General features: G+C 38.8%; 1 protein-coding gene across 5 annotated transcripts in view; it reads right to left on the reverse strand.

The window, feature by feature from the left end:
• Positions 1–17,519, reverse strand: part of SLC35F4 (solute carrier family 35 member F4) — a 292,455-nt gene that overhangs the window by 241,664 nt on the left and 33,272 nt on the right. The window contains exon 2 of one of the 5 annotated variants that reach the window (XM_030931416.1): positions 3,014–3,285. The exons of the other annotated variants lie outside the window; for them this stretch is intronic. Coding sequence (XP_030787276.1) covers positions 3,014–3,053 — 40 coding nt within the window. The 5' untranslated portion in view covers positions 3,054–3,285. The remainder of the gene's footprint in view (positions 1–3,013; positions 3,286–17,519) is intronic. 5 annotated transcript variants of the gene reach the window in all.

A 17,519-nucleotide genomic window follows, 5' to 3' on the forward strand; every position in this document is an offset into this window, starting at 1 on the left:
CATCAGTTTCTCTGCTCTAAGTTTAAGGAAGAACAGGAAAGCTAGCGAAGACAAACCCAAAGACCTAGTCCAAACTCTGAACACACTTATTCAACACCAACTCTATTCAAGACTCTCTTTTAACATAAAGCAGTCTTCTTCTCTGTAGAAAAGGTTACAAATGAAAGATGCTGTTTGCAAACTCAATCCTGACGCTTTCCTTAAATCAAAGAACTCATTCCCGACAGTACTTTTCACTATTTATTAATTTATTATGAATACTAATTCTGAATGCATTCAAACAAATGTGATTTGATGAAATAATAGTTGCTGCCATGACCCAAGAAAGAAAAGTTGCTGCAATGTGTGCCATTACTCTTTAAGTAAATGGTTTTCAAGTGTATAAACGTGGTTTCAGGTGGGTTTGAAGCACTGGTTGTCATGTCCGAACATTTGGATCCCAGGTGTGGAGATGAAATAGGGGCAGAATGTGATGCAGCGAACATAAATTAAATGAGACTGCATTTTCTTCCATGGAACCCTTTGAGATGCTTGGCATGGAAACTGAAACATCTCTGTTTTAAAAATTAAATGTCATTTAGGAGTGCTTTGCCAGATACAAACATCTCAGTGACAATTTAGAACAGAGGTTGGCAAGTTACAGTTCATGGGGCAAATCCAGCCAATCTTCTGTATTTGTAAATAAGATTTCATTGAATACAGTCACACTCATTTGTTCATGTATTGTCTATAACTGCTTTGGCTGCACTACGACTGCAGAGTTAACTAGTTTCAAAGGGCACCAAATGGCCAGCAAAATGAAAAATATTATCTAACCCTCTACAGAAAGTTTGCCAACGTTTTATTTAGAATAACACCCAAAGTCACAGATACCAATGTCTCAGTGACAATTTAAACTGATACCAAAATTCATTTCACCAACTCACAGCCCAACCTCCTAAGACATCTGAATTTAATTAGGGTGTTTTTAAGCATCTGTATAATTGACTCCTTGAATTGTTGACATGATGCTCATTAAAGAGAAGCACATTTTTCCATAAGTTGGTCATAGGGAAGTAGAAGATATGGGTCGTTCCCTTGATACTGGCAAATTGGCATCTAAGTCACGTACAGAAAATCATATTTGTGGTTCTTATTGCATTTCTTACCATAGGCGAGTGTTTACCTGTCCCCTTAACTTCAAGGGCTGGGACAAACTCTAAAACATTAAGATGTATAAGAAAGAAAAGGAATTGAAAAATCAATCTCTCAATTTTTAATATGTGACCCTTCTTATTCCTACCTCTGATGCTTGCCTAGCTATGATCTAGCTCCTGGCAAGGCAGAATTTACTTAAGGATTCATCATTGTCCTTTGCAGGAGCCTCCTCCTACTCACACATTATTCCATTTTAGTCCCTCACCTGAAACTCCCCCTAAATAGCACATCTCCCAGGATGCTTGACTAGCAGAGAAGAGCAGTGTTACCAACGTCCCCAGCAATAACTTTTCTTACATTCCTCCTCATAGGCACACATTTTTTTAAGTGTGGAAAAGGGGAAATTTAAGAAGTAAAAAAGACAGTGATGAAAAGTCAACATGTAGTAAAGAAAAAGGCTGTTGGAAAAGGGAGAGGAAGCATGCAGGATTACCCCAAAGGCAAAAACCTGTTGATAAAGAAGCAAATAGAGAGCCAAGCTGTCAAAAGAGAAGGAAGTAAAAATGTGGTGGTCTGGCCTAATGCAGAGCATTTTCATTTTACCCAGCAACATTGTTCTTTCAAGACACATTTTGTATTGTCTCTGAGAGGAGAGTTGCACTTTACGTATCTGCAATCCAGGGAGAATCACAATGATGGTGGCAGATCTCTCTCTTAATTGTCATTGGGCCCCATGCGTGTAAAATCCTATTTTCACAAACTTCATAACACAATGTAATGTCTTTGTTTTTCTTCTCAGTAAACAGAGCCAAATGGCTACACTGCAGAGGAGGCTATTGTCTACTGATAGTTATTGGGCAAAAGCAAATCAAGTACTGCAACTCAGTCACCAACACAGAATCCACCCCCACTCTTTCAGCCCTCCCAGTCATGCAGAAAATGAACCTCCTTGTATTCTAAATTTCCACTATTCAGAAACCTTAGCTCAGGGCCTACCTGATTTGGGGTTCATCACTCCAACCCCTGAAGAAACTCAGTTTACTAACTCAGAACCAGAAAACACATACGATCTCTTAACATTTTATAGATGCTAATTTCTTGTGTTGAATTTACTGATGTAGTAACAACAAAAGGTTCAATAGGGCCTACCTTATAACACATTGAATACTGTATATTCATAAGCTGAGAGGCAGAGCTGAGATAAGAATGAGGCAAGTCAAGTGACTAAAGCACAAAATTTAAGAAAGTACTCACTGTTGGGATTGTATAAGCAGGGTCAGCAATCTTTGACCAATGGGGGATGGGAGTTTGTAGATAAATGTTCCACCGTTACCTCCTCTGAGGGCATGATTTGAGTTGCATTCTGTAGACTACACAGAAGGAGGCATGATTGAGTTTCAACTGCCCACAACAGTGACTACTTGATAATAAACCTTTCATTTGCCTTTCCCTCCTCTGTTTTATTCTTTTGAAACTCTCACCCCAGCTCCATGGAATCACCTCTCAACTACCTCCTAAGTGCAAACCTGTGTCTCAGGCTCCACTTTCTGGCAAAACTCAAGCTAAGAGAGTTAATACAGGAAGTATATGTTCAGAATGGGATTCTGGAACTAGTGACTCACCAGTGACCAATATCACTATCAAAAGGCTCACCTCTAGTAGATGAAAATGAAGTACAGGCGACAGATGAATCCCTGGTTTCTGCACTTGAACAGTATGGGGGAATGCGAATTATAAGGATTGTTTGGCTGGCCTTAGTTAACTGCAATCGTAGAGCTACAGAAATCTCTAACAGATCTCTTATGTCTAAACCAGTGCCCTGATAAGAGTGGGCTCCTGAGCCTTAGAGGTAGAAAGGCCTGAGAATTTTGAATACCTGGATCCCTTCGAAGTCTCCAGCCTGGAAGAAGCAGCATCCTCCCTCTTATTAGAGAATGGCCTCCTTTCCACTGGAGCTACTGCAAGGACTTCACCTGAGGCAGGTGCTTCACGTGAAGAGGCTTTTCATCCCAAGAGCTACCACACTTCCCCTTATTGCCTCCAGAACAGGCTGCACCACAGCCCATGGAAGGAAATAAAATCTCTGCTGTGGCAGAAATGAGGATATATGCAATGGAACTGCAGGATTCTAATATGTGCTGCTGGAACCTGGAGAGTGGAGAATACTTATGAGACAGGTCTTCAAGGTTTTACAGGCAGAAAATGCAGTGGGAATAGGGGAGGATTTCTTGATGTGCTATGATTTGATAGCTTAATGTTCTGGCAAGGTCACCTGATTCTGATCCAAAAGTGTGGTTAGAATGGCCCATTAAAAATTGAACATGTCAATGGCCTACAGTGAATGAGGCAGAGATTATGGAATTGTCTCAGCAGAGTATTGAGGTAGGAGTCAGAAGCCTCTGAGGGGTGAGACTGTTAGAAAGGATTTAAGTGCAGCTGGAGAACTCACCACCTGAATGTATTCTCCAGAAGGGTCCAAGGAGCGTTACTTCATTAAAAACTATAGGGAATGCACAGGTGAGAGGCATACCAGACCCACTGAGAAGCTAGGCAATGGCTGTCCTCTGCAGGTTAAAATTAACAGTAGGTGATACTGCTGTGGAACTGGGCTCCCAACTTCGACATCAGTATACACATGAGGTTGTGGAATTTGATCATGGCAGAGGCCAGATGTTAGCACTTAATCATTAGAGACAAGGAGGAAGTAATTGCCCCCATGGCATCAAGGCTGGAAGAAAAGTCGGGGGTTCTCCAATAACTAAAATTCACGGGTCTGGAACCAACAGTGAATTAGGATTGAGCCCTGTCAGCATTCTGCTCAGTGACCCACTTGCTGAACGTGTACTTCTTCTCTCCACAAACAGGATCTGTGAACCCCTTGGTTCACAGGGTAGGGGAGGCTTCTACCAGAGGATGCAGTAAGGGGCTTGACCACAAAGCTATAATAATCAATTAATCATATGAGCTCTTCATTCCAGTAGACCACTGGGCAAAGAAAGGATCACTGTAAAGATGGGAGCTATTGACCCTGGTTGCAATCAAGGATCTAGGACTGATGCTACACAAGAAGAGCAGAAAGAAAAGTGTCTGTACATCAGGGAATTTACTGGTGTGTTTCATGGTGCTTCTGTGTCCTGTGGTCACATTAAATGTGAAATCTCAGCAACCATGGTCCAACAGGTGTTAAAAAAATAAAATAAACAAAGGCTCAGACCTCTAAGGGATGGAGATCTGGGTCACTGACCAAGCAAACAACTTAGAACTGCTTAAACACAATATAAGCATGAATGAACTCTAGAATGGGTTACAGAAGAGAGTGATGATGAATATCAATTACAGCTTCAGGACCAAGTACAACATGTGGACTAGCTTGTTTCAATAACCCTGACGTTGTACATTTGTCGTAAGTTGCAGCAATTCTGCCGATAACCTGATAAAGAGACTTTACCAAAAACTTACGGCAAGCATCACATTGAATGGTACAGCATTAGAAACATTCCCTTTAAATTCAGTTTCAAGACAAGAATCTTTGCTATGGACAGCTAATTAATATCCTGCAGACATCCTAACCAATACATTAAATTTAAAAAAATTTGAGAGGAATAAAAATTAGAAAAGAAGAGACAAAATTGTCCTTGATTACACACAATATGATTGTCAATGCAGAAAATCTAAGAAAATCTGTAAAGAAATTACTAGCACTGATAAGAAGATTGACCAAGTTGTGAAATACAAGATCCATATTCTAAAACCAATAACACTCCTTTTTACCCATAATATTGGATTCAAAAATAAAATTTTAAAAATTATTACAATGAAATATGAGATATGTCATATGGAGAATATTATACAACTGTATGGTGAAATTTTAAATACATAAATAGATACACAATGTTTAACAATAAGGAGAATTTCCTAATTCATGAGTCAAATCTAATACAAACAAAAATTTCAACAAAGTTGTTCATGAAATTTGATAAGCTGATTCCATAATGCATATGGAAAAGCAAAAGGCCAAGAATGACAGAGACAGTTTTAGAAAACAAGATAGAAGAAATAGGCTGGGTGCGGTGGCTCATGCCTGTAATCCCATTACTTTGGGGGGCCGAGGCAGGCGGATCACAAGGTCAGGAGTTTGAGACTAGCCTGGCCAACATGGTGAAACCCCATCTCTACTAAAAAAAATACAAATCTTAGCTGGTCATGGTGGCGTGCGCCTGTAATCCCAGCTACTCGGGAGAATTGTTTGAACCTGGGAGGTGGAGGTCTCAGTGAGCCGAGATAGCCCCATTGCACTCCAGCATGGGCGACAGAGCAACACTCCGTCTCAAAAAAACAAACAAACAAAAAAAAAAAAAAAATAGAAGAAGTAGAAGAACTAACCCTACTAAATATCAAGGCTTCTTATAAATCTACAGTACTTAGGACTGTGTGGTATTGATGAGGGAATTAGAAAGTTGTCTTATGGAATAAAGGATTCCAAAATAGACCCACACCTATATGAAAACCCAATACATGAGAGGGGTGGAATTGAGAATAACTGGGAGAACCGATGGATGAGTAATTCAATAAATATACTGAGACAACTGGTTATCTTTGTGGAAAAAAAATAAATTTGTATGCCTATACCACATCATAAATAAAAATCAATTTTAGGTATTAAAATCCTACACATGAAAAATAAAACTTGAAGCATTTAAAAGCAAATATAGATTTTTAATGATCTTTTGCTAGGAAAAGGTTTCTATAAACACATACACACACAGAAATCATAAAAAAGACTAGCATACCATTCAGCCCAAATGTAAACATCTTTCAATATATGCTTATTATTATTGATTGCTCTAAATAAACGTACATAAGAGTAAGCTGAAAAGAGTTTTTAGGGCAGCAACTAAAGGCAAAATGTGAGTCTGGGTAAGAGAAAAATGGTATACTTTATGCAAGAGTTACAATTCTCCAGTGCACAGAAAGCATGCCACAGCGGAGAAAAATAATGTACAAGCCAATGCAAGACGCATTTCTCACCAATGATCAGAGGTGACTCAAAAGCTATATACGTCTCAGTAATTAATGTTTTCTTCTGAACTTCAATGAATTGTTCTCTTCAGAGTATCTATAATGCCACAAACTACATCGTTTAATATTTTATTCTTTTGAAAATGTATTTGATGAGTGAGTGTCAATAAAGAGGAGACAAAATTTCCTTTCTGGTAAGAGATAAAACTTCTCAAGGTTTAGAGTATGAACTGAGTAAGCCCCTGAGGATTGTATTTTTAGTGTCAGATCTCATGACAAGGCACTGCTTCTATAAGGATCATCAGTCTTACAAATTCCAGTTGATTGAAGTAATAAGAATACCTGGCAAAGATGCAGGTATTCTTAGAGAATAGAGAAATGACTGATTTCTAATCATGCCACTAATGCCTTGGAAGTGTATGTTAACAAAAAGAGCAAGCTTGCTATCACATAAGACTTATAAAACACCTATTCTTTAATGTGACTTAATTTTTCAGCTTGATTTACTTTATCAGTTATTAGTACTTTCTTTTTCATGTTTGCCTTATTTCATACTTGTAAGACAATTCACTCATGACCCTTAATTTTGCCATTGTTGCCTGTTCTGTCATTGTCCTGTTTTGCTCCTTATAACAAGCCAAAGGCATGCTAGTTCAGCCACAGCTTCCAAGTCACACAGACAGCTTCTTCCCAGGCTTTTGGATTTTTGTGATAGTATAGAAAATTATGCTAGAATCCAAATTCTAAAGGTGGCTCTTTTGGCAAATAATGATTACAGTTTCATGTAGAAATTCATTTTGGTATAGAAATTCACTTTGCAGCTAAGGCTACCACTGGGCAAAGGCAAATTTCAAACTATCAATAGCTTTCCAATGGTAAGAAAAAAGGTGTGCGCATGCAGTATACAAACCATAACAGCAAGTAATAAGGGCATTCAGTAAAACTAAAGCAAGATATTAAGGAGCCTGGAGGAACAAGTGCAATAGTAAAGTTCATTTAAGAACTTGTCCATTCAAGTAAAGTTTATCTGTGGACAACCATGAGCACCTCAAGTATAGTCAATTCTTTGCTTTCCACCATGGTTGGGGAAGGTTGGTTAAATCAAATATTCTGGTCAACTACAATGTTAGAAAAATTAATTTGCAGGAAGGGATTTCTAGTAAGTCGAAAGCCTGGTTCTGGTCTAAGCATCCAGGCGACCTCCATTTTACCTGATGCTGAAGTTATCACTAAGAAATATGCTAGAATTGTTCTGCATCAGTTCTGAGGAGGCCAACATACAGGAAATCCAGAACAGTTGGGAGAAGCTGGAAGCAGGGCCAGGAATAGGGTTGGGTAAGTGAGGCACCTAAGGAGGTGCTCACTCTCAGACACTGACGCTGCCTGCATGTCCATGTCCCTGAGAGTAGGTGTCTCTTTAGATTTGGTGCTTTAGGCTCTTGACTTCCCTTGCCCTACTCCTGGCCCTGGCCTGGCAAACACAAGGAGGCAAGCAAAACCTCAGTCAGTACCCAGTAGCTGTTCTCTGGCTATGCTGATGCTTCTCTGACAGCTCAGACCTCATGGAAACTTTGGGGACCTGAGAGACTTTACCTTTGTCTTGGATCACATTACATTGTCTGATTTGTGTAGTTACCTGACTAGAGGTAAGTTTCTGTGTACTTTGCTTTATATTCTTTATCCTTTTACTGTGTTTCTTGGCACCTTTCCATCAATTACATCATTGTTCTGCAGTATCACCTATGCAACACTTAACACTGAAATAAGATTCAAGAATCAAAACACAGAAAGAAAATCAAGGTCAGCATTGTGAACAGCAGTGATTATACTGCAGGTGTAAGGAGTTAGCAGACAGTTGCAGACCTATGGGAAGAAGGCAAAGTAAACTAGGTTATTCTCTATAGTCACCTAAAAAATTCTGATTGTTAGCCATCTGACAGTTCTTAAGGTTTTTTTTCTCTTGTTTTTTCGTGGCCTCTTATTGCTTAAAAAACCCAACGTATTACTAGCTCCAAATAAAAATGAGTAATTCAAAGACCAATAAAGAAACAATATTGCTGTTTATATGCAAAAAAGCAGTGGATCTTCTGCCTTAATACAGCTGACTATAATGTCCAAAGGGTCTCTCCTAGGGTTCTGATTATCTATTGCTCAATAACCTACCCTAAAATTCTGTGGCTTAAAACAACACCCTTGGTTTTCCTCCTACTTTGAGGTCAATTTTTTTCTCCATCACTTTTGTGGCTTTCTCCTCCTATGTCACATTTCTAAAGGCTGGGGTGCCTCGAGTGCTAGCGCCTGGGGTGTCCAGGGTCTGCTCTCTTCTGTATCTACAACTTCATCCCTAAGTGTTCCCAGGCAACAAAAAATCCATATAGTGATATACTCCAAGTTAGTATCTCCAGCTCGAAATTCTCTGGGGCAACTCCAGGCTTATGTCTGTGGCTGCCTATTCAGTGGCCAGAGAGATCTTAAAACAGAATCAGATCATGACACTCCACTGTTTAAAACCACCCACAGTCCTCCACTGCACTCAGAACACCCTCCACACTGCTCACCACAGCCCTGAGCCCTATGTGAGATGGCCCCTTCTCGGCATCATTCTCTTGGATTGTGCTCCTTACTCACCACCCTCCAGGTTTCCTAGTCACTTCTCTGTCCCCTTCTGCCTGGAACACTCTTGCTCAGCTACCTCAGCCTCACCCTTCAGGCCCCAGCATAAATGTCATCTCCTCACAATATTGTGATCACCCACCCTATCTTCATAGCTCTCAGCAAATCTCTAATGAGCCCATTTATTGTTTACTTGTCATTGTCTGTATTTCCTTCTAGAAAATCAAGTTTGTGAAATCAGGGTTAGTATTACAACATAGCATATTTGAATCACGCTCCAGGGGAGTGGCATAAATTTGAACCATGCAAAGCCCCTGAGGGGCCCTGCTGTCTTGTTTATAGCTATATCCCTGGTACCTGATATAGTGCCTGGTTCCTAGTTGGTGCTCAATTAATATTTTTCAATGAAGGAATGAACTAATGACTCTGGCTCTATGATTTTAAAAGTCTTGGGAGTCTTGAGCAACTTGCAATCTGACACTACCTCTATTCCAGTCTTAACAGATAGGTGTTTATCACATAGAAATTCAGAGAATACTGTTAAAGTATGATGAATAACATCTTTAATTATTAAAAATCAGTTTGGTTTTGTAATCATTTCAATTACTATTTGACTAAATTATATAAAAATTTTAAATGTGGACATGGAAAAAATAAGAAAATAAGGCACCCATAATCTCACCTTTCAGATGAATAATGCATTAAACATATCATTTACTACTTTGTTTTCTTGTACATTTTAAGATTTGTCTATACCCTGTAGACATTTCTCAGAATGGAATTTCAGCTAATTTTATATCATATTCCCCAAATCAGGAAGTAAAGAACAATATTCTAATATCTGGCAATAATTGATAGAAACCCCGAGGGCCATTTTGATGCTTTTAGATGATCTTCACTAGCCTACTGGAATAATGTCACTTAAAAGATTTATAATCCGTTGATCAACAAAACATGACACCTAGAATCCAGAATTCTGTTAGCATGTATCAGAAAAGTTTGATTACTAGGTCAGAAGTCTGAATCACTAGAGTTGAAAGTTAGCACACATGCTTTACACATTCATTTAGTATTTAATCAACAAATGCTAACTGAGCATCTACAGTGTCAGCAATGTTCTAGACCCTGGGCAACACAGCAGTCAAAGCTTGGTCTAATTGGAGGACAAGAGATAGAGAGTAGATGACAGGTAGGTAGAAGATAGATAGATAGATAGATAGATAGATAGATAGATAGATAGATAGATAGATAGATACATACATACATACATACATACATACATACATATGTACATACATACATACATAGAAGACAGATGATTGATAGACAAATTGATGATAGACACATGTAATATGTTTGATGATGACAAATGCTTTGGAGAAAAACAGGCAGTAAAGGATGATAGAGAGGGTGCAATTTTAATTTTTCTTTGGGATTATCAAGGAAGGTCTCACTGAGGAGTAAAAGAAGTGAGAGAGCCAGACATAGAGATATCTGGGGTAAGAGTGTTCCAGGCAGAGGAAACACCTACTGCAAAAGTTCTGAACTTTGAAAGTCTGATTGGTTTTAGAAAGCGTACAAGGTCAATATGTCTGGAGCTGAGTGAACAAGGGAGAAAGTAGTTGATTGTGTGCTCACAAAAGTGTCAGATTATTCAGGGCCTTAGAGGCTATTGTAAGGATTATGGATTTTACATTGAGTGGAAGAGTAAGCTATGGGAGGAACTGGGGCTTAAAGATTATATCATCTTGATTAATATTAAAAAGATCCCTCTAGCTTCTGCATGAAGAATAGACTGAGAATGAAGGGCAAAAGGAGGAAAAAGAGTTAAAAGGGTATAGCAATATTCCAGGGTAAAAGAAAGACGTGAACCAGAATGAGGAAGTGCAGGTGGCAAGAAAGGTCAGTTTGAAATATATTTTGATGATAGAACTTGCACTTGTGGAGGATTTGGAGGTAGGGTCTGTATGGACCACGCCAAGGTCTTAGGCCTGAGCCTCTGGAACGGTGGAGCTGCCATTTACAGACAAGGAGAAGATCATGAGAGCAGGAGGTTTCAGGCGAATACTTCAACCATTCAAACAAAAAAGTGTTTTGTTTAAACAGCAAAAATGCTTAAGCCTTAGAAATGTCTGGGAAATAATCGTTTGGCTACATTAAAAGGGAGAAGGTTGAAAGAGTAAATGATGAATGAAGATAAGTGGGAGATTTAAATGCTGGTATGACTAATAAACAAGATACCTTGAGTCTGTTCTAATACTGGGTTTATGTCTTTCAAAAGGGTCTCTAGGCAACCATCAGAGGGATTTGACACTCCCTACCTACCTCTGTAGAAAAACTTCTTAGAACTGATCAATTCACCAAGCAAAAAAATGCAGTTCTACAAGCTTTAGAACATGTTCAGTAACAAGAAAGTAACTATTTTGCAGATGACATGATCCCATATCTAGAAAACCCCATCGTCTCAGCCCAAAAGCTTCTTAAGCTGATAAGCAACTTCAACAAAGTCTCAGGATACAAAATCATTGTGCAAAAATCACAAGTATTCCTATATACCAACAATAGGCAAGCAGAGAGCCAAATCGTGAATGAACTCCCATTCACAATTGCTACAAAGAGAATAAAATACCTAAGAATACAGATAACAAGGGAAGTAAAGGACCTCTTCAAGGAGAACTACAAACCACCGCTCAAAGAAATCAGAGAGAACACAAACAAATGGAGAAATATTTCATGCTCATGGACAGAAAGAATCAATATCATGAAAATGGCCATACTGCCCAAAGTAATTTATAGATTTATTGCTATTCCCATTGAAGCACCACTGACATTCTTCACAGAATTAGAAAAAACTATTTTAAAATTTATATAGAACCAAAAATGAGCCCATATAGCCAAGACAATCCTAAGCAAAAAGAACAAAGCTGGAGGCATCATGCTACCTGACTTAAAACTATACTACAATGCTACAGTAACCAAAACAGCATGGTACTGGTACAAAAACAGACACATAAACCAATAGAACAGAATAGAGAACTCAGAAATAAGGCTGCACACCTACAAGCATCTGATCTTCAAAAAGCTCACAAAAGCAAGCAATGGGGAAAGGACTCCCTATGTAATAAATGATGCTGGAAGAGCTGGCTGTCCACATGCAGAAAATTGAAACTGGACCCCTTCTTTACACCTTATATAAAAATTACCTCAAGATGGATTAAAAACTTAAATGTAAAACCCAAAACTATAAAAACCCTAGAAGAAAACCTAGGCAATACTATTCAGGACATAGGCACAGGCAAAGATTTCATGATGAAAATGCCAAAAGCAATTGCAACAAAAGCAAAAATTGACAAATGGGATCTAATTAAACTAAAGAGCTGCACAGCAAAAGAAACTATCATCAGAATGAACAGACAACCTAAAGCATGGCAGAAAATTTTTGCAATATATCCATTTCACAAAGGTCTAATATACAGAGTCTACAAGAGAAATTAAACAAATTTACAAGAAAAAAAACCCATTAAGAAGTGGGCAAAGGACATGAACAGACACTTCTCAAAAGAAGACATACATGTGGCCAACAAACATGGGGGGAAAAAGCTGAACATCACTAATTATTAAAGAAATGCAAATCAAAACCACAATGAGATACCATCTCACACCATGAGAATGGTAGTTCTTAAAAAGAAACAAAAGATGCTGGCGAGGCTGTAGAGAAATAACAACTCTTTTACAAGGTTGTTACGAATGTAAATTAGTTCAACCATTGAGGAAGATAGTGTGGTAATTCCTCAAAGACCTAGAATCAGAAATACCATTTGACTCAGCAATCCCATTACTGGGTATATACCCGAAGGAATAGAAATCACTCTATTATAAAGACATACACACACGTATGTTCATTGCAGCACTATTCACAATAGCAAAGACATGGAATCAACCAAAATGCCCATCAATAATAGACTGAACAAAGAAAATGTGGTACATATTTACCATGGAATCCTATGCAGCCATAAAAAAGAACAAGACCATGTCCTTTGCAGGGACATGGATGGAGCTGGAAGCCATTATCCTCAGCAAACAAATGCAGGAACAGAAAACCAAATATTGCATGTTGTCACTTATAAGTGGGAGCTGAACAATGAGAACAGGGAGGGGAACAACATGCACTGGGACCTTTCACTGGGGCTGGGGAGGGAGAGCATCAGGAAAAATAGCTATGCATGCTGGGCTTAATACCTAGGAGATAGGTTGACAGGTGCAGCAAACCACCATGGCACACGTTTACCTATGTCCTATGTAACAAACCTGCACATCCTGCACATGTATCCTGGAACTTAAAATAGTATTAAATTATTTTTTTTAAAAATAAAGTAACTACTAATTTTTCTCTGAAGGAATTTATTTTCTATTCTCATTAAATATTTCTCCCATACCTATATAGATGGAAGGCAAGAGGACATAGAATTCTGCAGCAAATACTGACCTGTTGTCCACTGACACCCATTGAGAGAAAATTAAGTTATATGTGAAATCCCCACAATGGGGCACAACAGAAGCCAATACTTTGGTGATTTTTTTTAAAACAACCTTGTTTAATATACAATTATAAGGCAATCCTTCCGTTCACTCCTTATTTTAAAAAAAAACAGTAAATAAGTAACTAGTTTAACAGGTACTTAGGCATGCTATTTTTCTAAATGCATGAACAATTTCCATAAAGCATGAACTGCAGCTGAAGATACTACCAAGCTTTCAACTAATAACCTGCATCTACATTTATTTTGGTCATGAAGGAGCCCTAGGATGAATCCCAAACTCTAATTGTCTCTTCTTCTAAGTTTCTTCTCATATAATTTCCATCAAAGGGACCTACAGATGTAATTACTGAGTAAGGCAAAAATTAATATAGCTGCTCACCAACAAGCATGCACTTTGCAATAAGCTACAGTTGAGATCACAGGAATCCATGAGATCAGTGGTCCTCAACTTCAGATGCCCGTTTGAATCTTGGGAGAGCTTTATTTAAACAAAAAAACCACACCCATGCCCCAGATCCAGTGCCAGAGACCTCCATTTGATTGGTCTGGGAAAGGGATGAGGATATTTTCTAAAGCTCCGCATGATGATAATGTTCGCTCAGGACTGAAACCACCACATCAGAAAAATTTATGAGCATAGTCAGCATTGCAAGGTATTCCAACGCTAACAGAAAGAGAGTATTATAAATAACAATAATTGGTAATTCAATAGACACACTGGGCCAAATTCTCATGTGACACAAAAATTCAGGGTGGGAATTTAAAAATTCAGGCAATGGATATATTTCAATTTTAAAAAGATCACTTTTCTGTGGTAGTAGAATATCTATTCTTCACACACATCTCTCCAGAATCCTTTCAAATTAATTTGCTTTTAAATTTAATATAAACAGCCTGTGCTCTCTGCCAAATTCTTAAATGTGTGCAAGAAGTCCATTGTGTCACAGAATGTCACCCAGCACCACTCCTAGTCTCAGTGGCCAGCTCATTCCACACGTGGCTGGTGAAACAGGATAGGAGTTGGACTGTTCTTTCAGAAAACAGCAAACTCTCTGGGCAACCCGAGGTCTGCCATGGGGTGAAGGATTCAGCAATTCTGTCTTAGAAAGAAAGGTGAGCAGAGTTCCACATGGGTGTCTTGAAAATGGAATAATATTATGCAACAGCAATAATAATTTCTCCATAGCCCAAGCTCACCCACGGGACACTTTTTAGCCATGTTACACAACTGGTTGCTTTTAAACAGCTGTCCTCACTATGCCTCCTTTTAAATTCCCTTTGAGTTAGATTTCTGAGCACTCACTATGCACATGCTTATTAGGTTCTGCAATAGATACAAAATATAATATATGGGACTGCCTTTAATTGCAGTTTTATTGAATCGGGGATGTTCACACAAAGGTTTTGACATCCAAGCACCAAATGAGCTACACAGACAAATGATGTTAGAGGCATTCAGAACGGGACCACCAGGGGCAGAAGTCATTAAGTGAAAATTAAACCAGATCTTGAAATGTAGTTAGGATTTCAGTAGAAGAAGATAACCAGGTAGCTGGGATTACTGTGAGCAAAAGCACTCTGGCAGGAGAGAGAATGCCTATAGGTCTGGGTGGTGGGGGAGGGGAACTATGCAGAGATGTAGTTCAAAGCTGGAGCAACTCCCTGTGGAAATGACTCTCAAACAGGTGTGCTGCTGTCATATTTTATTAATGAGAAAAACATAGTTTGCTATACTGCGGAAAGCTATTGCTCCCTTAGTGACAGAATACAAGCTGAAGGAGTTGTACAAAGCAGGTCTAAAACTTGCTGTGACCAAGAGGGCAGGCCAGGTCTGCAGGAAAGATGGTGTCACTCTGGAACCTGAAAGGATGCTTCCTCTGAAGTACACAGGAGAGCATGGCCCTGGCACCAGGCTCAACCTGTGTCACAATGCCGAAGAATGGCCAAGAAGAATGAAGGTGCCAAGCTGTGGCTGCTTTCCCGGGTGCTGTGAGACCAATTGCTACTGCAACAGGGGTTGTGGGTAGTGATCGCTGGCTGGTTGTGTGTGATTCTGAGTCTTTTAATCCCTTCAGGCATGCAGATAAAAATTCTAATATTTCAAAGAAGGCCGTTAATATAAAAAAGAAAAAATTTGAGAATCTCCAGATAGGGGAGTTGAATTGTAGTTTGTAAGCAATGGGAAGTCACTGATGGTTTTTTAACAGGAGAGTGACTTTATGGAAAAAACACAGCAGGAAGAAAAATCTTGCAGTTAAATGCAAACTGGAATGAAAAGAGAAGAGAGTGTACAAGCAAGAAAAAAACTTATTTCCATTCCTCTACAGTTTTAATTTTGAAAAGTAGAAAAAAGTATATAATTTTCTACTTTACAAAAAATTCCAATTTATTGTCTCCTACCTACAAAAAAAAAGTAATGGAACTAAAATCTAGTAAATACTACTCCAAAAGAAAGTGTTTATGTAGCATTGTTTCCTCTTTACATATGTTCCCTTTTTTCAGCTTTGTAACATTTCAACTGTGTGGTTTTGGTCAAACGGATCAATCTCTGTAATCCTCAGTTTCATGATCTGTAAAACAGAGAAAATGTGGTGTAATGCCACCTCATTGAGTCACTGTGAGGATTAAATGAAATAATACATGTTAACTACCACTTCCTTTATAGTATCTGAGGAGATTTTTGTTTGGATCTCCCTAGCTTCGGGCAAGAGAAATACTTCTTACAGTCTAACAGTAACTTAGAATATGCCCCAAATATGAAGTTACAACCCAATTTTATGTTACGCTATGGAAATTCTAAAAGATATTTCTAGGAAAACCTGAAGTCTAGCATGAGAAAGATAGAAAATTTAAAGAGCTAAGTGATTGGAAACTTACTTATGAAACCTATAACTTAAAATCTCATAATTAAATGAGCCAATATGGTTCTGGATGGCTCCGCTCAGATCTTAGTCTCAGACCACCTATCTTCAACAGGAAAATGGTACCTGCCTGATATATTTCGTAAAATACCAACATTATCTATGAGGAGGGAAGCTGTCACAGGTTACAAAAACAGACCATGGCTGGAGGTGTTGCAAGACAAAGAATCACACACTCTTTTTACACTTTTGGTGTGACCCCAAAATCAAAAACCCAGAGTCAATTCATCAGAATTTCCCCCTCACTGAACACAGTGCTCATTTCTGCACAGACTACCTGTGGAGCAAGTTCAACAGCACTTGTATAGAGAACACCAGCAAGCACTTATCTGAAGCACTGGGGGTGCAAAAATGAAATAGAATGCATCCCTGCTCTCGAATGCTGGTGGGACACGGTATGCATGCTCTGTCAGAATTTATCATCTTCTCTCCCAACTCTGATTTCTTCACTGTGTTCCCATTTCTGTTTCTACACCATTACTCTACACCAATCACTCAGGCCAGTAGAGCAGGGAGGTGATTTTCGATTCCTCCCATTCCTTTCCTGATTTCTTATAGATGCCAAGTTCTACCATTCTCCTTCCATAATATCTCTAGTATCTTTCTCTCCCTGCCATGTGAGAATGTAGTGAGAAGACAGCCTCTGCAAGCTGGAAAGAGGGCCTTCACTAGACACAGAGCTTGTTGGCACCTTGATCTTAGACTTCCCAGCCTCCGGAACTGTGAGAAATCAATGTCAATGTTTAAGCCACAGAATCTATAGTATTTTGTGAGAGCAGCCCGAGCTGACCAAGACAGTGATAGACGCAGGCGTACAGTACAGCCTCTCAGGACAGAGGAGGGTGGAGAAGGACCAAGGCATGAATCTGGAGGGGCAAACTGAAACAACCCAGTGCAGACAGCTCTTAAGAGATAAGCAGAATTTGCAGTACAGCAGCAATCTGTGTTTCACAGACTGCCACAGTAAATAATCTATCCTGTGTTATTGTTTTCTGTGGAATTCTCAAGCAGCAAGAGAGAATATTACCATGTAATCATTTCCCTTTATTTTAGTAATTTAAAGAGTGAAAACCTTGGAGCTTTTTTCTCCTAGAGAGATCAGAGCATATTTGTGGGTCCAATAACACTTTTGCAAAATAGAAGAAACATTAACTGTATCTTTATATTATCCAGGCAGAAGAATGCATCCCAATAAGCAACGAAGTGAAAAACCCTACTGTGACTGAATTTATTTTTCCATAGAAATGCAGGAAATAGTCATGAATGTTTTACTAAAATGCTTCCTAAT

This window comes from Rhinopithecus roxellana, chromosome 5 (assembly GCF_007565055.1).
Source record: "Rhinopithecus roxellana isolate Shanxi Qingling chromosome 5, ASM756505v1, whole genome shotgun sequence".
NCBI classification, from domain to species: domain Eukaryota; kingdom Metazoa; phylum Chordata; class Mammalia; order Primates; family Cercopithecidae; genus Rhinopithecus; species Rhinopithecus roxellana.